General features: G+C 55.0%; 13 protein-coding genes across 13 annotated transcripts; 5 read left to right on the forward strand and 8 right to left on the reverse strand.

Moving 5' to 3' along the window:
• Positions 1 to 17: 17 nt before the first annotated feature.
• On the reverse strand, positions 18 to 773 carry DL89DRAFT_249379 (CHAP-domain-containing protein; the record flags this gene model as incomplete). The annotated part of the gene is made up of 1 exon (XM_040885160.1): positions 18 to 773. Exon 1 carries the CDS (start codon positions 732 to 734, stop codon positions 18 to 20), a length of 717 nt encoding a protein of 238 aa, XP_040740597.1. The 5' UTR covers positions 735 to 773.
• Positions 774 to 1,618: 845 nt separating this feature from the next.
• Positions 1,619 to 2,525, forward strand: DL89DRAFT_270145 (lysozyme-like protein; the record flags this gene model as incomplete). The annotated part of the gene is made up of 1 exon (XM_040888577.1): positions 1,619 to 2,525. A coding segment is annotated over exon 1 (696 nt), but the record flags the coding sequence as incomplete, so codon positions are not given.
• A 373-nt stretch (positions 2,526 to 2,898) lies between these two features.
• On the reverse strand, positions 2,899 to 4,386 carry DL89DRAFT_275872 (catalase; the record flags this gene model as incomplete). The annotated part of the gene is made up of 2 exons (XM_040889366.1): positions 2,899 to 4,347; positions 4,384 to 4,386. 2 exons carry the CDS (start codon positions 4,384 to 4,386, stop codon positions 2,899 to 2,901), a joined length of 1,452 nt encoding a protein of 483 aa, XP_040740599.1.
• A 1,129-nt stretch (positions 4,387 to 5,515) lies between these two features.
• Positions 5,516 to 7,289, reverse strand: DL89DRAFT_286311 (kinase-like protein; the record flags this gene model as incomplete). Its single annotated transcript, XM_040889862.1, has 2 exons — positions 6,560 to 7,289; positions 5,516 to 6,484 (listed from the first exon to the last, which is right to left on the reverse strand). Exons 1-2 carry the CDS (start codon positions 6,998 to 7,000, stop codon positions 5,516 to 5,518), a joined length of 1,410 nt encoding a protein of 469 aa, XP_040740600.1. The 5' UTR covers positions 7,001 to 7,289.
• A 356-nt stretch (positions 7,290 to 7,645) lies between these two features.
• On the forward strand, positions 7,646 to 8,894 carry DL89DRAFT_270146 (Ssl1-domain-containing protein; the record flags this gene model as incomplete). The annotated part of the gene is made up of 1 exon (XM_040888578.1): positions 7,646 to 8,894. The coding sequence occupies one exon, from the start codon at positions 7,649 to 7,651 to the stop codon at positions 8,855 to 8,857; it is 1,209 nt and encodes a 402-aa protein (XP_040740601.1). The 3' UTR covers positions 8,858 to 8,894.
• Positions 8,895 to 9,044: 150 nt separating this feature from the next.
• On the forward strand, positions 9,045 to 9,964 carry DL89DRAFT_270147 (uncharacterized protein). Its single transcript, XM_040888579.1, has one exon. The coding sequence runs from the start codon at positions 9,190 to 9,192 to the stop codon at positions 9,628 to 9,630; it is 441 nt and encodes a 146-aa protein (XP_040740602.1). The 5' UTR covers positions 9,045 to 9,189; the 3' UTR covers positions 9,631 to 9,964.
• Positions 9,965 to 11,677: 1,713 nt separating this feature from the next.
• On the reverse strand, positions 11,678 to 12,610 carry DL89DRAFT_226621 (Pkinase-domain-containing protein; the record flags this gene model as incomplete). Its single annotated transcript, XM_040884819.1, has 1 exon — positions 11,678 to 12,610. A coding segment is annotated over one exon (933 nt), but the record flags the coding sequence as incomplete, so codon positions are not given.
• A 104-nt stretch (positions 12,611 to 12,714) lies between these two features.
• On the reverse strand, positions 12,715 to 13,978 carry DL89DRAFT_286315 (GTP-binding protein YchF; the record flags this gene model as incomplete). The annotated part of the gene is made up of 1 exon (XM_040889863.1): positions 12,715 to 13,978. One exon carries the CDS (start codon positions 13,976 to 13,978, stop codon positions 12,785 to 12,787), a length of 1,194 nt encoding a protein of 397 aa, XP_040740604.1. The 3' UTR covers positions 12,715 to 12,784.
• Positions 13,979 to 14,429: 451 nt separating this feature from the next.
• On the reverse strand, positions 14,430 to 15,122 carry DL89DRAFT_270149 (uncharacterized protein). The gene has a single exon (XM_040888580.1). The coding sequence runs from the start codon at positions 15,050 to 15,052 to the stop codon at positions 14,456 to 14,458; it is 597 nt and encodes a 198-aa protein (XP_040740605.1). The 5' UTR covers positions 15,053 to 15,122; the 3' UTR covers positions 14,430 to 14,455.
• A 1,090-nt stretch (positions 15,123 to 16,212) lies between these two features.
• DL89DRAFT_270151 (uncharacterized protein) lies at positions 16,213 to 17,025 on the reverse strand. The gene is made up of 2 exons (XM_040888581.1): positions 16,750 to 17,025; positions 16,213 to 16,702 (listed from the first exon to the last, which is right to left on the reverse strand). The coding sequence occupies exons 1-2, from the start codon at positions 16,963 to 16,965 to the stop codon at positions 16,283 to 16,285; spliced, it is 636 nt and encodes a 211-aa protein (XP_040740606.1). The 5' UTR covers positions 16,966 to 17,025; the 3' UTR covers positions 16,213 to 16,282.
• Positions 17,026 to 19,287: 2,262 nt separating this feature from the next.
• DL89DRAFT_270154 (uncharacterized protein) lies at positions 19,288 to 20,031 on the reverse strand (the record flags this gene model as incomplete). Its single annotated transcript, XM_040888582.1, has 1 exon — positions 19,288 to 20,031. A coding segment is annotated over exon 1 (332 nt), but the record flags the coding sequence as incomplete, so codon positions are not given.
• A 900-nt stretch (positions 20,032 to 20,931) lies between these two features.
• Positions 20,932 to 23,304, forward strand: DL89DRAFT_260243 (uncharacterized protein; the record flags this gene model as incomplete). The annotated part of the gene is made up of 4 exons (XM_040885763.1): positions 20,932 to 21,053; positions 21,288 to 21,711; positions 21,810 to 21,889; positions 21,945 to 23,304. 4 exons carry the CDS (start codon positions 20,932 to 20,934, stop codon positions 23,302 to 23,304), a joined length of 1,986 nt encoding a protein of 661 aa, XP_040740608.1.
• Positions 23,305 to 25,297: 1,993 nt separating this feature from the next.
• DL89DRAFT_295468 (uncharacterized protein) lies at positions 25,298 to 25,646 on the forward strand (the record flags this gene model as incomplete). The annotated part of the gene is made up of 2 exons (XM_040890639.1): positions 25,298 to 25,342; positions 25,395 to 25,646. 2 exons carry the CDS (start codon positions 25,298 to 25,300, stop codon positions 25,644 to 25,646), a joined length of 297 nt encoding a protein of 98 aa, XP_040740609.1.
• Positions 25,647 to 25,654: the final 8 nt, after the last annotated feature.

Here is a 25,654-nt window from a genome sequence, read left to right on the forward strand (position 1 = left end):
TGTGCCGATATTCCCGCCTACTTCTTGAGGTGGATGTACTTGAAAGAGCTCTTGGGAACAGTCCGCGTGCCGTACTGGTGGCGCTTGTAGTTGTACTCCTCAATCGTGACGCTGTTGCCCGAGACCTTGGCCACCCACACCACATGTCCGAACTTGCTGCCGCTGTCCGTCTGGCCCACAGCTCCCGGCTTCGGCGTGTTGTCCACAGTGACGCCGGAGGCACGCGCCGCGTCGTCCCACTGGTTGGCGTTACCCCATGCCTTGCCCTTGTAGCGGTTGTGGAAGTTGATGCCCAGGCGCGAGTTGACGCGCCAGGCGACGAAGCTGACGCACTGGCACGAGTAGTACCGCCACTTGTCGACGATGTCGCACCTTCCCTTGTACGGGTAGTCGTCCTTCATCGGACCCGCGCCGCCAGTGCTCGGCTTGTCGTCGGGCTTTGGCTTGCTGGGCGCAGGGCACTTCTTGGCCACATAGCCGTTGCCTGTGTCGACGTAGTAGTCGCTCACGTAGCAGCCGTGCTGCGTCTTGTCCCAGAGCTCGTTGCCGTTGACCTTTGTGCCTGGCGTCTGGCACGAGAGCGTCACTTGAGCTCCTTTCTTGTATGTGCGCACGACATTGCTGGAGGTTCCCGGACCCGAACGGCAGTTGACCGTGTCGCCCTTGATGGCGTAGCCGGAGACGAGCTGCGAAGTAGTGGCGAGTAGAAGAGCGGCAATTGCGACAAATTTCATTTTTAAGAGTATAGGATGTTGTTTTCTTTGGTTGCGATATGGTTTGAATAGGGAGGGCCGAGCAAGATATCTGGTGTGTTTATATACAAATCTCCAGCCTATACTTGAACCTATTTTTAGTGAAATTCTTGTTTGCAGCGATAGTTTGTTTGGCAACCAAGCACACATAACGTAACTATTGTCGTCGATATGCAGCACTGCAGTTCAGTCCGTTCTGATGATTTTCACGACCACTATCTCTTGAGCTAATAGCTAGTTTGAAGGTTCGTAAAGCTATTTGCAGATCCTGTAGTATTTTCCAGAACATCTATTTTTGGCGGACACGCAAAACACGTACCAGACTTGCTGTTTAAAACATAACATCAAGGCAAAGCTTCTCACGACATTGAAAACCTCAGCCGGCTCCAATTTTTATTTTTAGGTCGTGCAGACCAACATACCGGCGCATGATTACATGCCACTCAACATACCATCCCCACTATGTCAAAATGTAGTAGCTGAATCTATTTTTAGGTGCTATATGTCTGCATATCCATGCACGCTTACATGAGATCTTCCTAGAATTTCCAGAATATTGGTTTTGCTTGTCAGTTTATTTATAGACGCCTGCCCAAACAGATTCCTGGATGGTGGTATGGCTTCGTAGGCCAACTATCGAAATCTTCTAGACAAATGCGTATTTTCAGCAGAACATGTGGTGCGTTGATGTCTGCGTGGTGGTAGCTAAACCCTTCAGCAAACAAACTGGACAAGATGTAAACAACATATAGCCGTGCTAAACTTAGCAGCGATACAAGTTGTACAAGTTACCGTATATGTTAAGACAATGTCAGCTCATCGTCGATGTATAAAAGATTGTGTTTCTGTTCATTTCCATCTGTTCATTTCCATCAAAAACAGTAAATTCACTACTCTTCACACTAACAAACAACAAAAGCATAGTTTGAAAAAGAATGAGGTTCGTTGCAATTGCCGCTCTTCTACTCGCCACTACTTCGCAGCTCGTCTCCGGCTACGCCATCAAGGGCGACACGGTCAACTGCCGTTCGGGTCCGGGAACCTCCAGCAATGTCGTCCGCACATACAAGAAAGGAGCTCAAGTGACGCTCTCGTGCCAGACGCCAGGCACAAAGGTCAACGGCAACGAGCTCTGGGACAAGACGCAGCACGGCTGCTACGTGAGCGACTACTACGTCGACACAGGTAACGGCTATGTGGCCAAGAAGTGCCCCAAGGGAACCGGTGGCAAGCCTGGCGGCTCCTCGAGCGGGTACTGCAAGAGCGTCAACGCCGCCTCGCTCAACCTGATCAAGGAGTTCGAAGGTTTCGTCAAGAGCCCGGCTCCCGATCCCATTGGTCTGCCCACTGTCGGCTACGGCCACCTGTGCCAGTCCAAGGGCTGCAAGGAGGTCAAATACAAGTTTCCGCTGAGCAAGTCCACCGCCGAGGCTCTGCTCAAGGACGATATCCCCAAGTACACGTGCCTGGGCAAGTACCTGAACGGCAAGGTCAAGCTCAACCAGAACCAGTGGGGTGCGCTGGTGTCGTGGGTGTTCAACATGGGCTGTGGCGCGGCCCAGTCTTCGTCGCTGGTCAAGCGCCTGAATGCCGGTGAGAACCCAGGCAAGGTCATTGCTGCTGAGCTGCCCCAGTGGAAGCATGCTGGTGGCCGTGTTCTGCCTGGTCTTGAGCGTCGCCGTAAGGCTGAGGTCAAGCTTGCCCAGGCGCCTTCGAACAAGCAGGCTTTCCCCAAATGCGATTAAGCGCAAAATCGTATGTAAAATATGCTTGGTGTTTTAAATAAAGGAAAGGAAAGGATTGAGCGCGCCGCTGTTGCTGTTATATATATATCCTCGGCTGCACTCTCGGTAGTATTTGCCTGGGCGGTGATGGGCTCAACTGTCTACGCCCATGTACCCGGAGGTCACAACCTGTGTAAGATCCTCGTTGGCTACAGGGCTTGGTCGCTCTGAACTGACTGGCAGGTAATAGTCGACAGCGGGCAGCTTGACAGCACAAAAAGAAGGCCCTTGTAACATTGGGCACTGGACACAAGTCGTAGCCCGTTATTTCTGCCTACCCTCACAAATGCTTAAATCTTGGTGGGGTCATGGTTAATGTACCTCTTTTGTGGGTAAACAGGATCAATACGAGTAGATAGAAACTAGATGTCTGAGCCCAGCTTCTTGAGGGCAGCCTCGACGCGTGCACCGTAGTCATTGTCGATGCGGTAGAGGTGAGTCAGGGTCCGCTTCTGGATGACCACCGGCGTCACCACAAGGGTTCCAGCGATATTGTTGATCAGGTCAGTCCGCTCGCTCTCGCTCAGCAGGTTGTACAGCGCCCTGGGCTGCTCAAAGTCGGCATCCGTCAGCTGGTACTGGTGGCGCGCAACATTTCCTGACACCGCGGAGTTGCTGGCAATCTCGACAGCGCCAGCGCTCTGCGAGGGTCCGCCGAACGAGTTGGGCTCGTAGTTCGGGGCACTGCCGAAATTGTAGAAGGCCATGGGGCCGTCGCGCTGGTGGTGGTTCACATGGTTCTTTGGGCGGTTGATCGGCAGCTGCAGGTAGTTGGCGCCCAGGCGATGGCGGTGGGTGTCTGGGTAGCTGAACAGACGGCCCTGCAGCATGCGGTCGGGCGTGGGCGCAATTCCGGGGACCATGTGCGACGGCGAGAAGGCGGCCTGCTCGACCTCCGCAAAGTAGTTCTCGGGGTTGCGGTTCAGCACCATGCGGCCGACCTCCTGCAGCGGGAAGTCCTTCTGGCTGATGATCTTGGTGACATCAAACACGTCGTACTTGTAGTTGTGGGCCTCCTCCTCGGTCAGCACCTGGAGGTAGACGGTCCACGACGGGTGGTCACCCTTCTCGATGGCGCTGAACAGGTCCTCGGTAGCATAGTCGGGGTTGGTGCCGGCCAGCTTCTCGGCCTCGGCTGCCGACAGATTCTTGACGCCCTGGTCGGTGCGGAAGTGCCACTTGACGTAGTGGGAAGAGCCGTCCTCAGCGACCAGTCGCAGGGTGTGGCTCGAGTAGCCGTGCATGTGGCGGAAGCCGTCGGGTGTGCCGCGGTTGGACATCAGGATGGTGACCTGATGCAGCGACTCGGGCACCAGCGACCAAAAGTCCCACATCATTGTGGGGCTCTTCAGATGGGTCTGCGGGTCGCGCTTCTGGGTGTGGATGAAGTCGGGGAACTTGAGCGGGTCGCGGATGAAGAAGATCGGGGTGTTGTTGCCGACCATGTCCCAGTTGCCCTCCTCGGTGTAGAACTTGACGGCAAAGCCGCGGGGATCGCGCGCAGTGTCGGCCGAGCCCAGCTCGCCGCCGACAGTCGAGAAGCGGGTGAAGATTGGCGTGCGCTTGCCGACCCCGCTCAGGAACTTGGCGCAGGTCAGATGTGAGAGGTCCTTGGTCAGCTCGAAGTACCCGTGGGCACCCGCGCCCTTGGCGTGCACAACGCGCTCGGGGATGCGCTCGCGGTCAAAGTGCGCAAGCTTGTCAATCAGATGGAAGTCCTGCAGCAGCGCCGGCCCGTAGAAGCCGGCGGTCTGAGTAGTCTGGTTGTTGGTGACGGGGTTGCCGTTGCCCGTAGTAAGCGTGCCGCGGTCCTCCCCCAGGGTGGTGTTGGTTGTTGTGGTGTTGACCATGGCAGCGGGATGGAGATTGAGATAGTGGAGAGACTGGAGATAATCTTTTATTCACGAAGGACAGGTTTGGAGGAAAATGCAATGGCGGCTCGGCGCTGCTGTTTATATATGTGCTCGTGTGGGCAGAATGGCCCCCCCTTCCCCCCCCCCGCCAGAAATTTTTGCGAACACCGAGGCGCACATGGCCGGCTGTTTCCGTTACTATTTCGGCATCCAAGGCCAGACTTGCTCTGGATGAGGGCTCTATGTGAAGACAGCTGCAAAAAGAGTGATGCAACGGGCTGCAGCGCCCCTGCACGGCCACATTTGTGCTTGCTATTCCGTCCTGCACGTGACCATTAGTAATGCCCACGGGCAAATAAGTTCGCACTTACTGCTGTCAGACGAGCACTCGCTGTACATGTACCGGATGCTTTGCCAGTCAGAACACAGAGGTCCACAAGTCATTTGTAATCTGGATCGGTTTTGCGGATAATTATATTGGTGGTTACGTCACTTGCTCTGCGTTCCAACATTGCAGTGTAACACCGGTGCCATATATTGGGAAGGCGGGGCTCTCGGGCACTTTTCTGCTTACAATTGCACAGCTAAGCCATGCTTTCCACGGTACTGCTTGCCCCATGTATAACACCGGAGAGCCCGCCGAAAAGCCAAGAGTCTACGATAATGACACAAAGGTATGCAAGCTACCCTGGAGAAAAGACATAGATGTACAAACCACTTTACCTGATCTAGATCGATTGCCTTCGGCCTCCTAGCCATCCCGCCATTTCCCTCACCCGAGCCGAGACGCCTGTATTTTGCACCTTGACTAGCCACGGATCTGTCTAGAACGGAATATTCCCTACGGCCTCAAACACATCCTACATGCCACGTGTCGAACAGCAACATGGCTACTCTCTGGTGGCAGGATCAAATTACGCGTATAGAGCACAGCAAAGGGATACGCAAAAGCTTGTCTGGATAGCGCTGTGTAGGTCTGCCTGCAAGCGAAGCTTCACCGCTAAAAGACTGATATCGTACACCAGTACCGGAATGTATTCGAATTGGACAACATTAGAGTGAGCGGTGCATGCATATGAACCAGGCACATCAATTGCCTTAGCGTGGTTTGGATGAATTTTGTACATTAATGGTATTGCAGTAGCTCGCCTTCTTGCGCCATGTCTGCTTCCCCTTGCATTGCCTGCTCTTCTGTCTCCATCGACAACAAGAACGGATGCCGCCGCAGCTCGTGCCACAGCATCCTCTTTGCCGGGTCCCGCTGCAGCAACCCCTCAAGAAACTCCTTCAGCTGTGCTGGGATCCGCTTCGGCCAAACAATGTCCTCCTCCATGATGTTTTGCTTCAGGTCAGCCAGGCTGGTGGTCCGGAACGGCGTCTTTCCCACAAACAGCTCATACAGCACAACTCCGAGCGACCACAGATCCGCCTTGTTCGTATACCGCTCCCTGCGCAGCATCTCCGGCGCCATATATAGAGGCGTCCCCTTGAGTGTGTGCACGTATATGGGCTTGCCGTCTCGCGTCAGCTGCGTCGCCAGCCCGAGATCGCATAGCTTTACCCGGCCATCGCACCCGATCAGCGCGTTCTGCGGCTTAATGTCATGGTGCACCACCCCCAGCGTGTGCAGGTACTTTAGCGCTGCTACAAGCTGCAGCCCGATCTCCCGCACCTCCTCCATTTTCAGGAACCCTCCCTTGCGCTTCAAGTACACCGACAGGTCACACTTGCAGTACTCCAGCACGATATAGATATCTGTGTCCGTCTCAAAGTATTCGATTAGGCGGATGATGTGCGGGTGGTTCAGGTGCTGCAGCAGGCGCATCTCCTCGCGATATGTCTCGATGTCGAGTCGCTTGCGGTTCACCTTGCTGATGATTTTTAGGGCCACCACCAGTCCTCGGCTGCGGTGCACTGCCTTGTACACCTTTCCGTACTGGCCTTCGCCCACCAGCTGTATCAGAATGTACTTGTCAATGAGCTGCTGTGTCTCTGCAGTTGTCGCCATTGTCCGAATAAGCTGAAATGAGGGTAGTAGAATAGAAATTCGTGAAAGCTGAGCAAGTAGCGACGCAAAAGTTTGCCATTGTGAGACCTTCAGGGAGGTGTTAACAAAAGATATTATGAGACTACCTAGTGAGCCGAGTCGCGACTAGAACAGAGCTGCTACCGCTCCAGCAATGACAACACCCAAGAGGACGGCACCACTGACGCTTCTTGCCCCGCTGCTATCGCCTGCGGTGTCTGAAGATGTGTCGGTGTCGGTATCTGGCCTGTCGCCAGTATTAGGGCCGGTCTCAGATGTAGCTCCAGAGCCCGTCCCTGATCTAGTTCCAGAGCCAGTTTCGGTGTCCGCTTTAGTACCAGTGTCAGACGAAGACTGAAATTTGGTGTGCCATCCATCAATGTCACAGATTTCATAATCAGAAGCCGGTGTGCTCGGTGCAAGAGCAGAACCATTGCCAGACCTACTACCCTGTTCGGAGTTTGTTGCGGTCACGGCTGGAGTAGTGTTCGGTACAGAACAACCACCAAAGACATCACACAGCTCTGAGATCGCCTGGGTCGAGAATGTGGTCGCAGTCGTAGTAGAGTCAGATGTAATTGGCATATTGTCGAACTGGACTGGACATCAGATGGAGTTTAGTCCTGCTGGGGCACATATGTTGCTGGTCGGATAGTACCTGATTGCCCACAGATTTTTGCTCTAGCAAGTCTGGTGTGTAAGATCATCACCACTATTAATGCACTCTGCAGCACCATGGGAGCTCTCTTGGCTAAAGGAAGTCTGAGCGAGGAATGCTAGAGCGTGAATGCTGGCGAAACGAAGCATTTAAATAAAACTATCGAAAATCGAAAACGACGGCAATAAGGGAAAGCGCGATTCAAGGGTTACTGGCGGGTGGCCTTGTCCTTGACAGCATAGACGATGCTATATAAACATCTAGCCAGGCTTTCTAGAAACCTGGTGTTCCCTCTCTTTCCGCAAAAAAAATATTGGGTAGCTAGCACTGTGCCTGTATGGCGTCTGTTCCATGGATATGGAGTTTCAAACTTCCTAGTGAATCGAAAGTAGACGGCGGTTTCATCCAAGACTTGTGGAGAAACAGCTCACCGATCCCAAAGGCCATAAACCACGCCAATCGCAAAACAGGGATTTAAGAAAGAGCCGAAATTTCAGAAAGCGTTGTCCATTTGGAACTCTCCAGCTATATCCACCAAGCTCTACTCTACACAAAAAGAAAATACACCACCGCCGATGGCAAAAGAAGTTGAAGACGAAGACTACATCGATATCGACGATACCGGACCTGAGGGTCTGAAGGGTGCCGATGGCGGGTACGCCTGGGAAGAGGAATACAAGCGCTCCTGGGATGTAATCCAAGAAGACGAGTCAGGCAGTCTACAAAGTGCAGTCCAGGGGATCCAAGAGCAGCTGAAGCGAAAGCGGCGTTTGCGCGACACCACAGCAATCCAGCGCGGCATCATCCGGCACGTAATCCTGGTAATTGACGGGTCAGAAAACATGGGCACTCGCGACATGCGGCCGACACGGATCGCCGCAACCCTGCAAATTCTCGAGTCCTTTGTCAACGAGTACTTCGACCAGAATCCAATTTCACAGCTGGCAATTATCTCGACCAAGGATGGGCTGGCAGAAAAGCTGACGGACCTGAGCGGCAACCCGCTTGACCATGTTAACGCGCTGCGCGATAAGAGCAACAAGGATTTGGCAGGCGAGCCGTCGTTGCAGAATGCCCTTGAGTTGGCCATGCATACGCTGCGGAGAGCACCTACCCATGGGTCACGCGAGATTGTGTGCATTTTTGGGTCGCTCACTACATGCGATCCGGGTGATATCAAGCAGACGCAGGCGGCACTGAAGCATGCCGAGGTGCGCGTGTCGATGGTGCAGCTGGCAGCCGAAGTTCAGGTGTTTAAGCGCATTTGCCAAGAAACCAACGGGCTGTTCGCAGTCGCCGACGACGAAATCCATTTGAAGGATATGCTGTTTGAGTGCATTCCGCCGCCACCTGTTGTCAGCGCCAAGGCTACGTCTGATATGATCCAGATGGGCTTCCCGATCCGTGCCAGCAATGCGCAAGTGCCGACCCCCTGCGTCTGCCACCATGAGCTGTCGTTCTCTGGCTACATCTGCCCGCGGTGTCGCTCCAAAGTGTGTTCGTTGCCCACTGACTGCGATGTGTGCGGGCTACCACTCGTGTCAGCGCCGCATCTGGCACGCTCGTACCACCACCTGTTCCCAGAGGAAAATTACAGGGAGATTGACGTGGAGGTACATAGTGGTGCGGAGCATTCAGGGGCAGGGCTTGTATGCTTTGGCTGCGAGGGAGAGGTGAAGGGCGCTGCTGCGCGGTATCAGTGCCCCAGGTGCAGAAAGGAATTTTGTCTGGAGTGCGATGTTTTCATTCATGAGACGCTTCATAATTGCCCCGGGTGCGTATAGGAGTGAGAAAACAGCTATTATCCAATATATGCGTGGGAAATATCGACTATATTGGCTATGTGGGGAAGAGGACAGGGAAATGTGCACTTGGCAGCGGTAACCGCCGGCTGGAGAATGGCGCGGTTTCAGCATATTCGCAGGTATAAAGTCAGCAATGTCTGGGAAGCATTCCATCACCAAAATGCCTCACATCCTCACATCCCCCTGCATTCTGCATTTAAGCATCTCTCATCCACTCCCCTTTTTCATCAACTTTTCGGTTTCTCCTTGACTCACTCCAGCCCAGGAAATTTCCACATTAGCCCCTCCTTCATATACCAGCATTATAGAAAATGGCCCGCACCTTCTTCAACATCAGCGCCATCGTGTTCATCGCCAGTGTAGTCGTGGCCACAGACGCCCCCAAGCCTGCATCCACTGCCCCGCAAGGCCAGTTCGGCATGATGCTGTTCGATTGCGGCGGCAATGCCTACGACTGCTGCGGCTTCGGCGACGAGGACTGCACATGCAAATGCAAGTGCCGCCAGCCCGAGATCACAGTGCATGTTATCCAGCCTCCACCCACGTACATTTACGATGTCACCCAGACCGCCCGCTACTACGAGCACTGTGATTGCTGTGGACGCAGGTTCGTGTGTGGACCGACGTGCATTCCGCAAGGCGAGGTGCTGGCGCCGGCTAACACTGGCCGCAATGTGGCTATTGCTGCTGCGTCGCCGGTTGCGCAAAAAGCTGGGCATGCCAAGAAGCACACCACCCATGATGACAACTAAACAAAAATTGACTTGCGCGCACATTTACCTCCCACTCCTCGTGTTAGTTTATTTTATCGTACCGCCCTAATGCCTCGTTAGTTACTTTCTCTAATGCTGCCGATATAGATGTCGGCAATAACATCCTTTAATGCCTGCAAGTTCTTGCTGAAGCAAAGCTATATTCTGGAATCTACACACAGCCCGCAGCCTAAATCTCAAACCCCAAGGCAATCAGGAACTTGGGCAGCCATTTGATTCTCTCTCTGACTCGTGGTGGAATCGACTCGTCAATCGGTAGCCCTTCATAGACGACATCGCCAAACCTGTAGGAGATGGTCTGCTCGCGCTGGCGTACCAGTAGACGGCACCCATCGCAAAACAGCATGGTGAATACAAGGTCATCGTCACCATCGCTGCGCCCGCTATTAGCCACAAGACACCATCCGAGGTCATCGATGAACCCAGCGTCGTCGAACAGCTGCTGCGAGATCCCGTCGATGTTTCTCCGGAATCGGTTCGCTGGTGTGCGCAGACATCCAGGCGTCGTCAAGAACCGGTACGGGTCTTGCAGGTTGGGGGTCCGGGTTGGCGAAGTGTAGTCAGTCACCAGCTGCGTCAGCGGACCCATGTTGACACGTCGTGTTGGCGTATCATCTATCACCCGCCTGTCAACCATATTCGTGTCCCAGTGCGGTGGTTTGCGCGGTTCGGGCGACAGGCCAGAGTATGCAGGCGGTGGGCGCTGTCTGACTGGCGGTATACGGCTGCGGCTGTGATGACGTGACAGAATCTGGCGCACCGCACCGCTGCCCCCATTGACGGCCGTTGACGAGCCTGCCGTCTGCGTTGTAGTGGTAGCTGTCCGGTCGACTGTGGGCCGTGTTGAGGAGCGGCGCACAAGTCCAGGCGGCACAAAGTCTAGGTTGCCAGCATCTTGATCCCACCCCAGCTTTACCGGATACTGGATCTCGCCGCGGTACTGCGCCCGCACGCTGCTGTCATCCTCAAACACACGCACCAGCGAATCAAATCCAAGCACCTTGCGCAGTGCCTCCATGGCATGGCTCAGGATCCCCCGCGCCCTGGCTGGGACCCGCGTGTGCCTGTTGATATCCAGAGCGCTCAGGTCCAGAGACAAGTCATCGGAGCTCCGGCGGTGGTCGGGTGGCGATGCAGCAAGCGGAATCTTCAGTATCTCGTTGGGAAGATCCTGCTGAGACGGAATTTCGACGGTGGCAAGGGCAGTCTGGCGCGACACTGTGACCTTGATGCCGTTGAAGAAAGCGAATGCAAAATCAGCCTGCGGGTCGTTCTCGAAAAGCGTGCCTTCGCCTTGCGGTGTTGTGATCTGGATGCGCTTCTGCTGCGACAGAAGAAAGCTGACACAACGGCATGCAATCCGTACGCCCCTTGCCACACGCTCTGGCAGCGCTTGCATATCCCAGGCATATACACGATGTGCTGTCTCGGGCGACAGAAGCTGCAATTGCGCTGGCCGCTTGAACTCGCTTATCTGCTTTGCTCTGTCGTCCATGGCAATCACCGACGGCAGCGTGCTGAGGTCCAGCACCAACAGTCGGTCCTCGCGGATGTACACTTTGCCGTTCTTCATTGCACGCTTCATTTCTGGTAGCCGCCGTATCGAGAACGCCTGCAAATCCACATGTTTCGCTGATGCTGTCCCGGTGTCACCGCTGTTGTGTACCCGTGAATACGACACATCGGCAGAGCGGGGTCGGCGGTGATGGTGATCTGAAGGCTGTTGTTGCTGGCTGTAATCTCTGGACCGCCGGTAAACGTGGCCGACGGCACTATCGTGCTCTCTTGATACTGCTGGCCGGCCATCGAGGGGCGGTGCTGCTAGAGCCAAATCCCCGTCGTCATGCCGCCGCCGATTGAGGATATTTCCTGGCTGCCGCGGCGGCAAGACATTGGGCCCGCCATGGTTATGAGACGTATGGGCTGAGCGAAAACGCCGTTGCTGGAACGGCTCCTGCTGCTGTCTTTGCTGCTGCCTAGCGAGTTCCTCGACTGGCACCAGCCTGTGCTCGGGCAGATGCGATGCAAAGAATGGGTGCTCCAGCAGCCTCTGGGTAGTAATCCGCTGCCGCGGATCAATACGCAGCATTGCACGCACCAGGTTCCTTGCCTCATGCGAGAGGTCGTACGGCAGCCGGATCTGTCTCACCGCATCCTCTGTAATCCGCGACACATTGCGAAACGGCTGCGCTCCGGTCAACAGCGTAACAAACAGGCACCCGAGCGCCCACACATCCGACTCGACGCCGTAGGGCTGGCGGGCCAGGATCTCAGGCGAAATGTAGCTCGGGGTGCCACACATGGTGGTGGTCTCTGTGCGGTCGTTGCGGAGCCATGTGGCCAGGCCGAAGTCGCCAATCCGGACATCCAGGGTTTCTGTCAGCAAGATGTTGGCCAGCTTCAGATCGCGGTGCAGGATTTGGCGCCCATGCAGGTATGCAATGCCCCGGCACACCTGCTGCATCACATGGCGGGCCTCAGCTTCGCTTAATGGCGCCAACTCTGTGGTCAGGGACTTGTCGAGCTTGCCCCGATTGCGCAAGTACCGCCATATGTCGCCATGCGAGCACAGCTCCATGACTATGTAGACATACTGTGAGTCCTCGAACGAGTCGTACAACCGCACAATGTGTGTGTGGCCCAGCGTCTCGTGGATCGCGACCTCTGCTGCCAGCCGCTGCTCCGCCGCGCGGCTCTTTAGCGCTGCCTTGTCGATTTTCTTTATTGCCACCTCACCGCCTGAACTCCTCGCTAGTGGCAAGTGCCGCGCATTGCGGGTCAGCACAGCTCGGTAGACTTTGCCAAACCCACCGCGCCCAATGCGCTCCATGAATGTGAAATCGTGCGCTGTCAGCTCGTCCGCATTGCCGTCCCTGTGGTTCTGCGAGACGCCCTGCCTGTGCAGTTTAGCGAAATCCGTCGAGAGCGGCCGATACACCGGGTGCTGTCGAGCGTACATTTTGCAGAAATGCAGTGAAAAATAGAAATGAGTATAAGCAGGATAGCGCTTTGAGACTCAAGGAGCGAAGAAAACCGCCGCTTGCTTTCAGCTAGCCACACTAAATTTTTTTTGGAGTAAACAAACTCGCCCTCCCACTTGCTGCGAGGGGCTAGATTTATTCTCTATCCAGATTTACTTCTTGGCCCTGCCCATGCCCGAGCGGAAGTACACGACATCACCGTCCTCGCACACAGCGTCCTTGCCGCGGATGTACAGCTTGCCCTGCGCCTTGAGGTCGGGCTCGGAGCCGGCAGCCTTGAGCTCGTCAAACTTCATCACGTCGACCTGGATCAGCGAATCGGCGATCTCGTTATGGATCGAGCGCGCAGCCTCAGTCATCTTGGCGCCCTTGCGGCAGGTCCACGCACGCACCTCAGTGCCATGGCCGGCGGTGAAGAAGTGCTGCAGGTCCAGCGAGTGGTAGCCAGTGGTGATGATCTTGGGGAACGCCGACGCACCCTTGGTCTCGGCCAGGTACGCGTCACGGTCCGCACCCTCCATGGCCTGCAGCGTCGTCTCGAACACACCCGAGAACGGAATCAGCATGTCTCCAGGGTTGTTCTCGTCAATCCACGCCTTGATCTTGGGCAGGAACTTGTTCTTGCGCCGCACATAGTCCTTCTCGCTCACATTCGCCAGGTAGATCACCGGCTTCGCCGTCAGCAGCATCTGCTGGTTGATCACGTAGATTTCCTTGTTCGTCCAGTCGCCCTTGCGCACGTCCTTGCCCGACTTCAGGAACTCCAGCACCTTCTCCAGCGTCCCAAACTCCTCCTTCTTCTTCTTGTCGTCCGCGTTACCGCCGTTGCCCAGCCGCGCAATGTTCTTCGCCTGCTCGTCAATCGTCTTGCTCAGGAACGCAATGTCCTTCATGCGCAGCTCGCTGTGGATGATATCCAGATCACGTCCCGGATCAACCTCGCCCTCGACGTGCACGACGTCGGGGTCGTTGAACGCACGCACAACGTGGAAGATACCGTCCACCGCACGCACGTGCGACAGGAACGCATTGCCCAGGCCAGCTCCCTCCGACGCGCCCTTCACCAGACCTGCAATGTCGATGATCGTCAGGTACGCAGGCACCTTCGACGAGGGCTTGTAGTGCTCGCACAGCCAGTCAAACCGCTCGTCCGGGACTGCAACACGCGACTCCTCGGGGTCAATCGTGCAGAACGGGTAGTTCTCAGCTGCGACTGCCGAGCTGGTGATGGCATTGAAGAACGTCGATTTGCCCACATTCGGCAGACCAACAACACCAATCTTCAGATTGTTGCCGGGCCGTCCCAGCCGGGCCTTATCCTCAGTCGCTTGCTTCTTGGGAGGCATTTTCTTTTTCAAAGATACCGCAGTCGTGGAAAATGCTAGGCGCGAAGTGTATATAACCAAAGGTGTTTTGGAAAGAGTCAAGAGACGAGTCGCAACGAAGCTGGGCTGGAACAACATAATGTGTTATTTTTTTCTTCGGGTTGGAGAGCACAGGCGTGGGTGGCTTCTATGATACGGTCTCAGCAAAGCGAACCTGTGCCTTCCCCCAAAATCCAGGATCAGCGCAAAAAATTTTGCTTCTGACGTAGCTGATTATCGCGGTGATTGGATGCTTCGCATCACGTGAACACACCGTTTGCTGCGTCCGGTGGTCCGGCATACTAGAAACTTCCTGCTTGCGCCGGCGACTTTTCTGGGCTGCAACCACAATGGATGACTGGCCCGACATACCAGACATGCTTATCGATGTCGCAATGTATATGATGCGGTTTTAAAGCACAGATTCATAGTGGTTTGTTTGTGATCTCCATTTGTACCTTAGAAGAGTGCTACAGCAACAGCAATGGCGACTGCAGTGCCGAATGAGCCAGTCAGGACATTGGTGGCGCCACTGGTACTTTTTGAAGCCACTGAGGTGGATGACTTGGCAGTACCTGAAGCTGACGAGCCTGATGATGGAGATTTACCTGTTGGCGAGGCACTTGTTGGCGAAGCAGAGGCAGATAGAGTCAGCCTGGATGGGGCAATTGTCATGGATTTGCTGGCACCAGACGTTGTCGATGCATCTGATGGAGATGAGGTTGCAGATGAAGTTTCACTTCCACCTGTAGGTATGGGCTTGCCGTTGGCAGTGAACCCAGTAATGCCAGCACGCGACAAGATGTTGTTCACAATCTCTGGCGGAAATGCAGTTGCGACCTGCTGGACAAGATCACTGTCGAAGGCTTGGGTGATCTTGGTACCACCGATGACTGAAGTGGCAACCGCATACAGTTTCGGATCTGCTGCCTGAAGCATAGGCAGGCTGTCGTCGATGAGATCCCCTAGATCATCCCAGTGAGCAGAGATCTCAGCGAGCGGGTCGACGGTGGCCAAAGCAACAGAAACCAGGGCAGTAACAGCAGCAATCTTCATGGTTGATGGAGTGAAAGGAAACCTAAAGACCTTGGAAGAGATGTGGTTGGCGGAACGCAGTGGTTTATTAGGCGTGAAGGTGTAGCAAATCCCCAGAACAATGCGTAGCTGCGCTCGGTTTATATACTGGCAGAAACATCTTGTCCACGACGGAACGAAATCAATCCACTTCCAATAACCCCGCTCTGGAAACGACAGAGTGTGAATGGTAAAGCTGACCACGGTTATTTTTACATTGTCAATACGCCACCCACTATGCTATTTCTATAACCTGTACATGTAGTTGTTTCCAGAGATATCATTCAATGGCCTGGGGTACTTTTGTAGCTCTACAAAGACACTGCACTTTTCTTTTGTGATGCTGCTGGACAGATCTGTCGGCTGGGGGTGCATAGCCGTCGATCAAGTTTCCTGATGTCTAAAACAGGTCTCTGGGCTTTCCATTTTCAATATGTACGAATCACATGTGCTCATAAGGGGTTGTGGACAGCAGCATTACATACTCGGCTGACTCGGCTCGACACAATTTGGTGCGGCTCGCTCACGGACAAATGAGATTATCTTCGAGGTGTGTGGAAGATTATCAGGCAAATGTGCCAATCGTTTCTCGGTGTGATGCGCTTACTTTTTCTGCACCGCACATTGCACAATTCCACTTGCTGGCACCGTTTCTTTCCCAATGGCCGGCAGTAAGTGGGATTCTGGGAATAGTCTTGTGGTACTGGATGGGGCTGCCACTGCCCGGGGCTGAATGCGTCCTGGCGCGCCTCGTTCCACGGCAAATAATACACGGGGACAGGCTACCAAAAATAGGCGTCTATAGTGGGAAGAGCAGAGGTGCCCGTGAGCACAAGACCACCACCAGCTGTCATCTATGTACTAAATTGCTCAACGTGTGAACGTGAAACTCGACTGGGATGCGCGAATGACGTACCTCCCTGCTGATGCAATTGAGCTGCGGCCGGATGGAATCCACTTTACGGAATGCAAACCTGCTGCAACTGAGCGTGCGCAGGAACAATGTGTAGTTGGATGTGCTGCTCCCCGAATTCCACCCTGCCCCCAAACTAGCATGTCCGGACGCGTTCCAGGTACAAACAATGAATGCCAGCTAATGCCCTCAATGGAAATAGTCATTCGACATGTATGCGGGAAGCTTGTGTTTTTTGTAAGGTTTATCGGATATCAGGTGGAAACAAACGCAAATTAGGAAATAAGACTCATGCGGGCTTAGAAGAAGGCAGCGGCGGCAACAATGGCGGCACCGAACGAGCCAGCCAGGACCTTGGCGGCGCCGTTGCTCTCGGTCTTCTTGTCAGTAGCCGACGACTTGTCAGCACCCGACTTGTCAGCACCCGACGAGGACTTGGGGGCAGTCGACGGCTTGGCACCCGAAGCAGCGGACTCCTCATCAGCCTCAGAGCCGAGCTCCGAGGTGTGAGAAGCGGACGGCTTGGGAGCCGAGGTGGGGGCAGCCGACGGCTTGTCCTCAGCCGACGAGGACGGGGCGGAAGTGGGGGCGGCCGACGGCTTATCCTCAGCCGACGAGGACTGGGCGGCGGTGGGCTCGGGGCTCGACTCGGCGGCGGTGGGCTTGGAGTCACCAGTGGGCAGGGGCTTGCCATCGGCGGTGACGCCGGTGATGCCAGCCTTCTCGAACAGGTTGTTCAGGATGGCGGGGGGATGGCGGTGGCGACCTGCTGGACGAGATCCGTGTTGAAGGCCTGGGTGATCTTGGTGCCGCCGATGATCGAGGTAGCAGCGGCGTACAGCTTCGCGTCGGCTACCTGGAGAATGGGCAGGTCCTCCTCAATAAGGCTGGTCAGCTGATCCCAGTGCTCAGAGATGGCGGCGAACGGGTCGACGGCGGCGGCGGCGACGGCGGCAAGAGCGGCGATGGCGGCAATCTTCATTTTGAATGTGCTGTGTTTGTTCGTAAAACGAAAGAGGGTATTAGATGTGCGGACGAGATATCCTAACGGTACAAAAGGGAGAGAGGGAAAGAAAAAGATTCTTAGGGCAGTGGAACTTGGTGCATCTGGCAGTGGCCTGCTTCCCGGTTCTGTTTTATACTGCTGTCGGCCCGACATGCCAACAAGGGGCGAATCTGCCCTTAGTGTACGAGACTGAGGGATGAGGCGGCTCCAGACAGCAGCAGTCATTTCTGCCAATAAAGAGGGACGAGGGGGGTGTTGCGAACCTCAATGTCGTCTTCACTTGCACTGGTGGCAAAGGAGAAGAGAAAGGAGGGATTTTCAATATGCCCAATCACATTCGTAGCAAATCTGCAAACATTATCGCAATTTCTGTTGTTGACGCGGCGCTCCCATTGTGCAGCCAGCATTTTCCACTAAAACCGTGGGTGTTTGCGGCCCACAGCCGCCTGTCTGGCAATGGCGTGGAGTGTCAGCAAAAGCATTGGTTTGCGCCCTGTCGCCGCTGTCAAAATGCCGTTTTTCCGTGGGCATATTGGCCAGTTGGCTGTCATATTGAACACAATTGGCCTAGGAGCTGACTAGGACAGGAGCAAAACACACGCCTCTCACTGCCGGCCCTTCTAGGGACACAGGACGGGCAGGGCCAGCAGACGGGGATTGGGCAGAATTTACGGGATCATCTTTAGCCTGAAGCTGGTCGCTTCGCTCAATCCACATTTCCGAGTGGGTTCTCAGTGTATCGCATGCTGCCCGTCGTTGACGCCCAAGGGATGGGACCACTGGCCAGGGCGAATTGCACTGCTAATCATATGTGGCTGCAGAAGGCGTAGAATGGGTTGTCTCTGAAAAATGGACTGCTCCACACGCCGCAGCCTTCCAATCTAAACAGACGCTGCTGTCCGACACGGCATAAGTTTTTTATGTTTTTGGCCATCCCCACACAGCCTGTAGCAAACCGCCATTTACCAGCAACTCGCTGCGAAAGAGGATTTGGGCATTCCGCTTGTGCGACGTACAGTGGTAGTGAGCAGCAATTCTGGCTGTTTTCTGTGTTGCTAGCAAATGGCCAGTCCGCAAGAATGGTCCCACCAGCTGTATTTTTTCCTGCGCAGACCGCCTGGAGGCGGAAGCCACGCGCCCTTTACAGCCAGCCCGCAGGCAGGCGGGCCCAACCGTTTGCGTCGTGCATGCCGAATGGTCCGCACATTCATTGGAAGGGGCAGTCGTAGAAGGGCCTCGCTTTTTGCTGGTCAGCAGCCAGCTCGGCTGCAGGATGGAGGGAAATGGACAGAGACAGAGAGCACGGGATTTGCCGCCTTGACGGGTATCTACAAGGATTCTTTCATATGCCAGTGTCAGGCTGCTTCGCTTATTCCGCTCTGTCCTTCTGGCCGAGCCAGATGGAAACCGGTTGTCATTTCAGAGGAAATGCGTCTCATTATTTTATTGCAGCGAGTGTTTGCCAGCATGTAAAGGGCTCGTGATGGTGCAGACGAGCAAAAGGAGCAACCGCTGCTTCCCAACTGGTTCTCAGACTCTGCGCCCCGCCGATTACTTTGTACAATCACTCAGCGATCTCCCTACGCAAGAGCGTCCGTGCATCGCCAGCTTCTTTTTTGGCCCGCATCGGCAAATCCATGGTATGTTTCGTTTTTGCCTGTTTTGGCGGAAAATGGGGATTATGCTGTATGGAACCTGGCTCCAAGCAGAACGCAAGTGGTGTATGCACCTGCCATGTATAATCATTTTCCCAGAGCCTGGTGGGGAGCTGGTTTGGGGATCCAAAGTGGTCCACTTGCTCCACGCAGTAACCCCGGGTACGTTGGGAGGAGGCAGACTGACAGCCAGCCAGACTACTCATGTCAGGATAGCAGCTCAGCACCAGACATTTTTTGGGGAGGAGGGCTGAGGGACGAGAGGGAGGCAAGGCTACTGCTGTCCGGCAATCAGGTGATACGATTGTGTTGGAGCCGGTGACGACGTGTTGGGCATGGTATGCACCCGCTGGGATTGCAAGCACACCATGCCGCTGAGCGTGAATGCAGCAGTCCCGGACCGGCATCGTGGAGGAACAGATCGAGATAGACGCTGCGGTGTGCTCGGCGCACTTGTAGCCTCCGATGTCTTGGCTTTCCACATGTCGCTGGCCACAGTTATGCGCACCGCCATCGATGTGTGTCCTGCAGATATGCAAATGCACGAGGAGAGCCAGATGAGATCCACATGGAGCGATGCCCTCACATGTATCTGCTTGGCGCAATGGCTTGCAGCGCGCAGAAGGCAAAGCGTATGGTGATTCGGTGATTGGAGCGAAAATGTTGCACAGGGAAGGCCAAGGGGTGGTGGCACCCCACTGGTGACCACCCCCTCACTTTTTTCCATTCGACTAGCTGCAGCGGCTGCCGCTTGCTGCCGCAGCGTGCTGAGGGAATGCGGAAAAGGGAAAGGGGTGGCCAAAAGTAGTGTGGATCCCACTCTTGGTGTATTCTTGGACTTGGACATCCATGAAGCGTTCGGGACAAGCGAATCTGCTGTGCAAGTAACGTGCAATTCATCCTCAATCTCCACTGAGCCGAGCTAGGCAGCGCAGAGTGGGAATGCAAAAGGGGGCAGTGGGAAACTGCTGTATTACGAGCGATCGTCGAAAGAGTACATTCACCCACGATGTATTTGGGCCTCCCCACCCGGCACGCAAACAAAAACGTAAGTTTGCAGTAGGACGCTGGACCAGGGGGAGGGGCTAATGTGGTGCCAGGCGAGCTGCCTGGCTGGCTCATCGCTACATCATGATGGACCGCATCGCAGCGATAAAAACCGATAGTCGGGACCACGCTAGGCGGTCCACTCACCCTGTCTCTCATTGCTCTTGCATAGATTTTTCTCCCCTCTTTTCTGCTGCTCATACTCGTGTCATCTGCTAGTCTATTGCCGCCCACTGACGTATATTTTCACCCGCGCCCAGCATACTGCGTCGTCACGAGCCAATATCTCTTTTTGTTACAAACGACCCACGCGCTCCTCGCCGCCTACCGAAATAAGACTCGAAACACCACAAGGTACGTGCAAAAGCAGCTTCCGTGGTTGCCCAGAGCGCATAAAGACCCATTTTGGTCACTGAATCACGTTCATGGAAGGAATTTCTTACCCGATCCACCTTGACAGCATATTTCACATGCTATATGTGCCTCCGCGTGGGGAGAAGAGGGGAGCTGTGCTTTTCTGTCCTACGGCCGTGTGATCGACTTTGCCACCAAATATGCCGAGACTGCTTGTGCTGCTGTGTATGCCTGGACATGTGCCAAAGTGTGTGCGGGCGGAGAAGGACCTGCCAGTGAAGTCGAGTGTCTAGTGACCGCAAGGTGTGTCCGTGTGTGCGCCCCTAAATCTGGACAAAAATGCGCAAAGGACATGGGTCGGAAAGCGATTGACAGTGCTCGGCACACCAAGCAGCGGTCGGTCACTGCTCCCCGACCTCTTGCCCCCACCTCCACCGGTTGCCCAAAACTCCTGGGTTCTACTGCCGCCTGCAATCTTTTTGGTCGGTTGGCGGAAAATCGCCTTGCAAAATTTGTTGGAGATGCAGTAGAAGAAAAAATGGCGATTCCTCTGGTGACCAATGCTATGCAGGCTGACTTTCTCCCAACCTTTCCCTTCCCGCCTGCGCAACCTGTATGCCCACCTCCTGTCGCCGTGCTCAGGGGCAAGAGCGTCCGTGGGGCATGATCACATATATAAGAACACAATCCCTCTCGTCCGTCCATCTCCAAAGTGGCTCATTGTCAAAAAAATTTCCCTTCGCTTTTTTGTTGCAGACTATCCTAAAGGCGGGTTCCTCTTCTCCTTTCCTTTCCAGTTTGCTCCATTATCTCAGATATTTTTGACACCTTTATTGACCTCCCTATTTCGCTCTCCTTAACGTTTACTTAGACGAACTCTTCTGCCATGTCGGACTCTCCGCAGCGCTCCGTTGAGGCCGCTCAGTCGACGGACGAGAAGAACCTGGGCATTGTCGAGTACGACGTGTCGCGCGTCTCCCGTCCCAAGCTCATTCTCTTTGCCATTGGGTAAGTTGCATAGAATTTTCGGCTCATATTGCGCTGCGACTAAGCCATCCTGCCTACTGCTTCGTGATTGTGGCGCCTCCAGATTCTGCTGGAGGAGTGCGCACACGACAAGGGACAGCTGCAGTGAGGGCCTTGCATGTGGCGCTGGGGTGTCTATGACAGCTGGTTTCTGGGTTCGGGCAGTAGCTCTACGGCCCGCCCGCCCATCTTGTTTACTGCTGCTCGGGATCGCAGGGCGGCATCTGGGATGTGCCTGCCGCCCTCCCCAGGACCGGCAGCACCGATGCACTGCAAAAAGAACCACTGCTCCTTCCCATTTGCGGACCATCCATCCGTCTGCCTGTTAAAATTGCCACAAGGCGGTTTGGGACCTTTGACTGGGGTCTCATTTCCATATTTGCCTCGCAGCCTTTTGGTTTTCTTTTTGGGTTCTGGCAGAATGTCGCTATGCCTCTTGGTTCCTAGATTGTATCACCTCAGTCCCAACAACTCTGGCAGCGTCCTGTTCGGCATCTGGGGAGGTGCCACCACAGAAAGAATAAAGCACGGTGGAAACGCCGATGGCGAGGGCCAGGAGGATGATCCCCGCTTTATTTTGGTCATCAACAGATCACCGCACATCTCCCATCAATTGGCCTACTCGCCCCCACATGTGAAGGTGCATATGCTGCAGCGCAAACCTTGTTTACACTTCGATAGAACATTCGCATCATTCCACCTCGCATCTGCCAGCTAATCCGGATAACCATTGTGTAGTGCATTCGTCGCCGTGTTTGCAGCCAGCTACTCGGCCGTGGTGCCGGCGTCGTTCTTTGTGCAGGCCGCCATCCCGTGGGGTGTGTCAGTTAGCTCCCTGTGGATGATTGCAGCGTACCTCATCGGCTATCTGAGCTTCATTCTGCCAGCGTCCCGGATTTCCGAGTATACCGGCCGCCTGGCGGCATTCTGGTTCGGTCTGATCATGTTTACTGTGTTTGCGGGCGTCGCGGGCCATGCCAGCACCGCGCGCACTTTTGATATTTTGCGCGCATTCCAGGGTGTCGGTGCCGGTTTCATGACGTCCATCAGCCATCTGGTGCTTGCCAGCAACACGTCGGCCAAGAGCCGCTCCATGTTCATTGGCGGTTTGGTTGCCGCGCAGCTGTTCGGCGCTGGCTCCGCTCACATGATCGGCGGTGCCCTTGCTGCTGAGGGCAAGTTCCGCTGGGGAATCTACCTCGGAGCTCCTCTGATGGCCGCTCCGGCGCTGCTGTGCACGCCGGCGCTGATTGCTGACAAGAAGCCCACGCGCACTGAGACCGTGGCCAACCGCGTTATCCACTACGACTACATTGGCACATTCATCCTCATCGGCACCGTTGTGATGCTGACCCTGGGCACTGTGTTTGGTGGCAACGAGCATCCGTGGGGCTCGGCCATGGTCATCTGCCTGCTTGTGTTTGGAGCCGTCGGCATTGCCGTGTTCCTGGTGTACGAGAAGCTTATGGCCAAGCGCCCGCTGATGGACAACCAGTGGCTGCACGTGCGTAATCTGCAGATCTCGATCATCGGCATTCTGTTCATCTCGATGACTGTGTATGCGCTGGCTGTCTATGTCCCGATCATGTACATGACTGTGCGCCAGCTGCCGACCAACAAGGCTGGCCGCATGTCGGCGCCGTACTGGGGCACTAGCATGGGAGCTGCGCTGCTGTCTGGTCTTGTTCTCCGCTACCAGCCCAAGGCCGCGCGCCCGCTGATCTGGGTCGGCCTCACCATCGGCACCATCTTCGCTGGCCTGTACTACACCTTCACGGTCCATGGCGACATCACCAAGGAGCGCGCGTTCCTGGCTCTGGCTGGCGCCGGTGTCGGTCTTGCCTTCCCCGCCATCACCTACATTGCCCAGATCTGTGTTGCTGCTGACGAGGCTGGCTTCGCCGCCGTCATGGGCCACTTCCTGTCGATCATCGGCGGTATGCTTGGCCTGATCCTGTACCAGGCTGGGCTGAAGAGCCAGCTGATCAAGAACCTGCAGCCCATCTTCGTGGCCGATCCGCTGCTTTCCGTGTTCAATGTGCCCAAGATGGATATTGCTGCGCTGGAGGTGGCTGCGCCCAAGATGGTCGCGTTCGTGACCAAGAAGAAGGCTGACCTCATTGCCGACCACATGATGCACTCGCTGCACATCACCTTCATCCTCTCGGTGCCGTTCCTGGGCGCCGCCCTGCTGATCACGCTGCTATACAAGCACCACCACCCCCAGCACTAATTATAATCTTGTCATTATCGTACATTCTCCTCTTTACTTGTCACAGTTAACTAATCTTCCCGACTTTTTTTCTCCACTCCTCCCCCTCCCGCCCATCCGTTGACGTGCAGAGCATTCTCCCACCGCCCATACTCCCCCTTCGCCCTTATCACGACCCGCTTTCTCTTTTCTGTGTTTAACGAAAATGACATTCGCCCCCACCTTGGCCCCTTCAGGATCACTATCTGGTAATTTAATCTTCAATCTGAGGGTATTTGTCATCTCGGCGAATAGAACGCCGAGCCATCGGTGCGAATCTCCTCCCTAGTAGCTGGCTGCAATCAGGTCCTGAGTCCATTGGCTCCTCGGGACGTGTCTGTTGTGGCAGGGGATCTGCTGGGTTCCGTCATTGATGTCCTGTTTTGAAAGGTTTGCCGTTCTCTGCAAGCTGGCGTGGAGGGAGTTTGTGGCAAGACCCAATCGACGGGTTTTAGGCATGTGCCTGAAACAGCGTTTTAAGCTAGCATGCACACTATGAAGCGCTGCAGCAGTTGTTCCTTCGTCTGCGTCAAGCAAGGGCCAGCCGGTCCCCCACTGTTGAGGATTGCAAGTCACAAAAATAAAAGTTTTCATGCTCGGTTGACTTGATTCACGAGACAGGTATAAAAGACCAGGAAGCCCCGCCAGTATCCACCAGAACCCGCTAGCTGCTTTTTTTTACCACCAGGCTCCATTGGTTTTTCTCCTTGTTCCTGCATTAACTCAGTCTACATTCCCCATTCATTACAAAGCTCACTAGCTCTGAGAAATACGCTCGCCATGTCGCCGACTTCCTTCCATCAAGAGCACATCGTCCTCGATCACCGTCCAGTTCTTCACGCAGTCTGTTGCTGAGCCGCAGATCAGCCGCCGCGTTATTGCCCGGAGCCACCAGCAGGCTGGAATTGGCGGATACAGGAACATCCACAAGCCGTCGCATATTGGCGGGCCCACGAGCCGGCGGTACCAGGACAGCGGGATGGGCAAGACTTGCCACAAGCACTAGCTTCTTTCCAGTGTTCTCTCTTCTGTATCATTAAAAGTTCGAGTTTCCATCGTAATGGTTCCGAATTATTTTTTTTTTGCAAGTCACAAAAGCGCCTACGTACTTTTCAGAGTGCTCGTAGTCAGTCAACTGATAGAAAGGTGCTAGTTTCTGCTGGTTGTTTGTTGCATTGGTTGCGGATTTCCATCTTGATAGCCCGAGCAGTTGTCCCCTGGATCGGAGTGCAATGTGGCGGAAGTGATAGCGAGCCAGATGTTGTGTCTGCGGCAAAAGGCCCGCAATAGCCAGGCTCCGGATTACATGGCACGGTATACCGGCGCGAGGTCCACCTCAGACAGCCATCCCCCACACGACCCCTTAGATAGGCAGCGATTACAGAAACACCATTCCGGCGCAGCGGATACAGCCCTTGATCAGGAGGTTTGCCGTTTGATTAGGGAGTGGTCGAACTGGCCTCCATCTCCACATCGACCTCGCGTGGACCGTTCCTTCCTCGCCCCAAAATCCACCAGAGGTCTTGCTGCTGCCGTCTTATCGATCGGGAGACCGAATAGGCAACACTCCAGCAACAACAGTGAACCGGTCATGCAATTGCGCTGTTCCGTGTAATAAACAGGCTGCTATTTCCAGCCACCTGGTGCTACCAAGACAAGGCAGCATTTGGCCACAGAGAGAATGCTTGAGAAACCCACCATGACGAGGGACCGTGTCCCTTTAGAGGCGATAGTGACTGCTTCTGCGATCCACTTGGCGGACCTCGCTCTGAAACATGGTCGCAAGATGCAGGAAAGCCGCGTCAAAAGGAGACTGCGTCAAACCTCGAGTCTCCTCAGGAATCCTCCAACAAGGGGACGGCGTCTAGATATAAAAGGGAGCAGGTGCGGGATGCTCTGACCTTCCTGGCCATCCCACTCATTTCTGTCACATCAATACCACTGTTTACAGGTATAACATATAGTCCTACTGATAATGTCGACTGCGGCCGCTCCCATTGTTATTCCTTCGTCCGACTCTGTCCACTTCAGTGCCATCTTCTAGTCTTGTGATCCGCTACACCACGCCCCAGCCCATGCCATCCTCCCACCGCCGCAGCAGCAGCAACATCGTCATGCCCACTGTGCGCAGTGCCGGCATCGGCGGCTACAAGAACGTCCAAATTGACTCCATGATTGGTGGACACATCCGCGAACGCCGCGATTCCGGTATGGGCAAGCTCTGCATGCCGCACCAGTCGCCTAGGTCTGAGCGTCGGTTCTCTTTCAAGCGCGTCATGTCGTTCAGCAAGCTGCGCCGGGCGTCGGCTCCCGAAACCAACTAAAAAAACTT

The sequence above is a fragment of the Linderina pennispora genome (genome assembly GCF_002104995.1).
Source record: "Linderina pennispora strain ATCC 12442 chromosome Unknown DL89scaffold_15, whole genome shotgun sequence".
Taxonomy (NCBI): Eukaryota; Fungi; Kickxellomycota; class Kickxellomycetes; order Kickxellales; family Kickxellaceae; genus Linderina; species Linderina pennispora.

Bases quoted from the DNA above. Each gene is read 5' to 3' on its own strand.
- DL89DRAFT_270147 (XM_040888579.1), top strand. From the start codon at position 9,190: ATGGCCCGCACCTTCTTCAACATCAGCGCCATCGTGTTCATCGCCAGT.
- DL89DRAFT_270149 (XM_040888580.1), bottom strand. From the start codon at position 15,052: ATGAAGATTGCTGCTGTTACTGCCCTGGTTTCTGTTGCTTTGGCCACC.
- DL89DRAFT_270151 (XM_040888581.1), bottom strand. From the start codon at position 16,965: ATGAAGATTGCCGCCATCGCCGCTCTTGCCGCCGTCGCCGCCGCCGCC. The intron at 16,703-16,749 runs GTCGCCACCGCC...CTGTTCGAGAAG, and splicing joins ACACGGATCTCGTCCAGCAG to GCTGGCATCACCGGCGTCAC.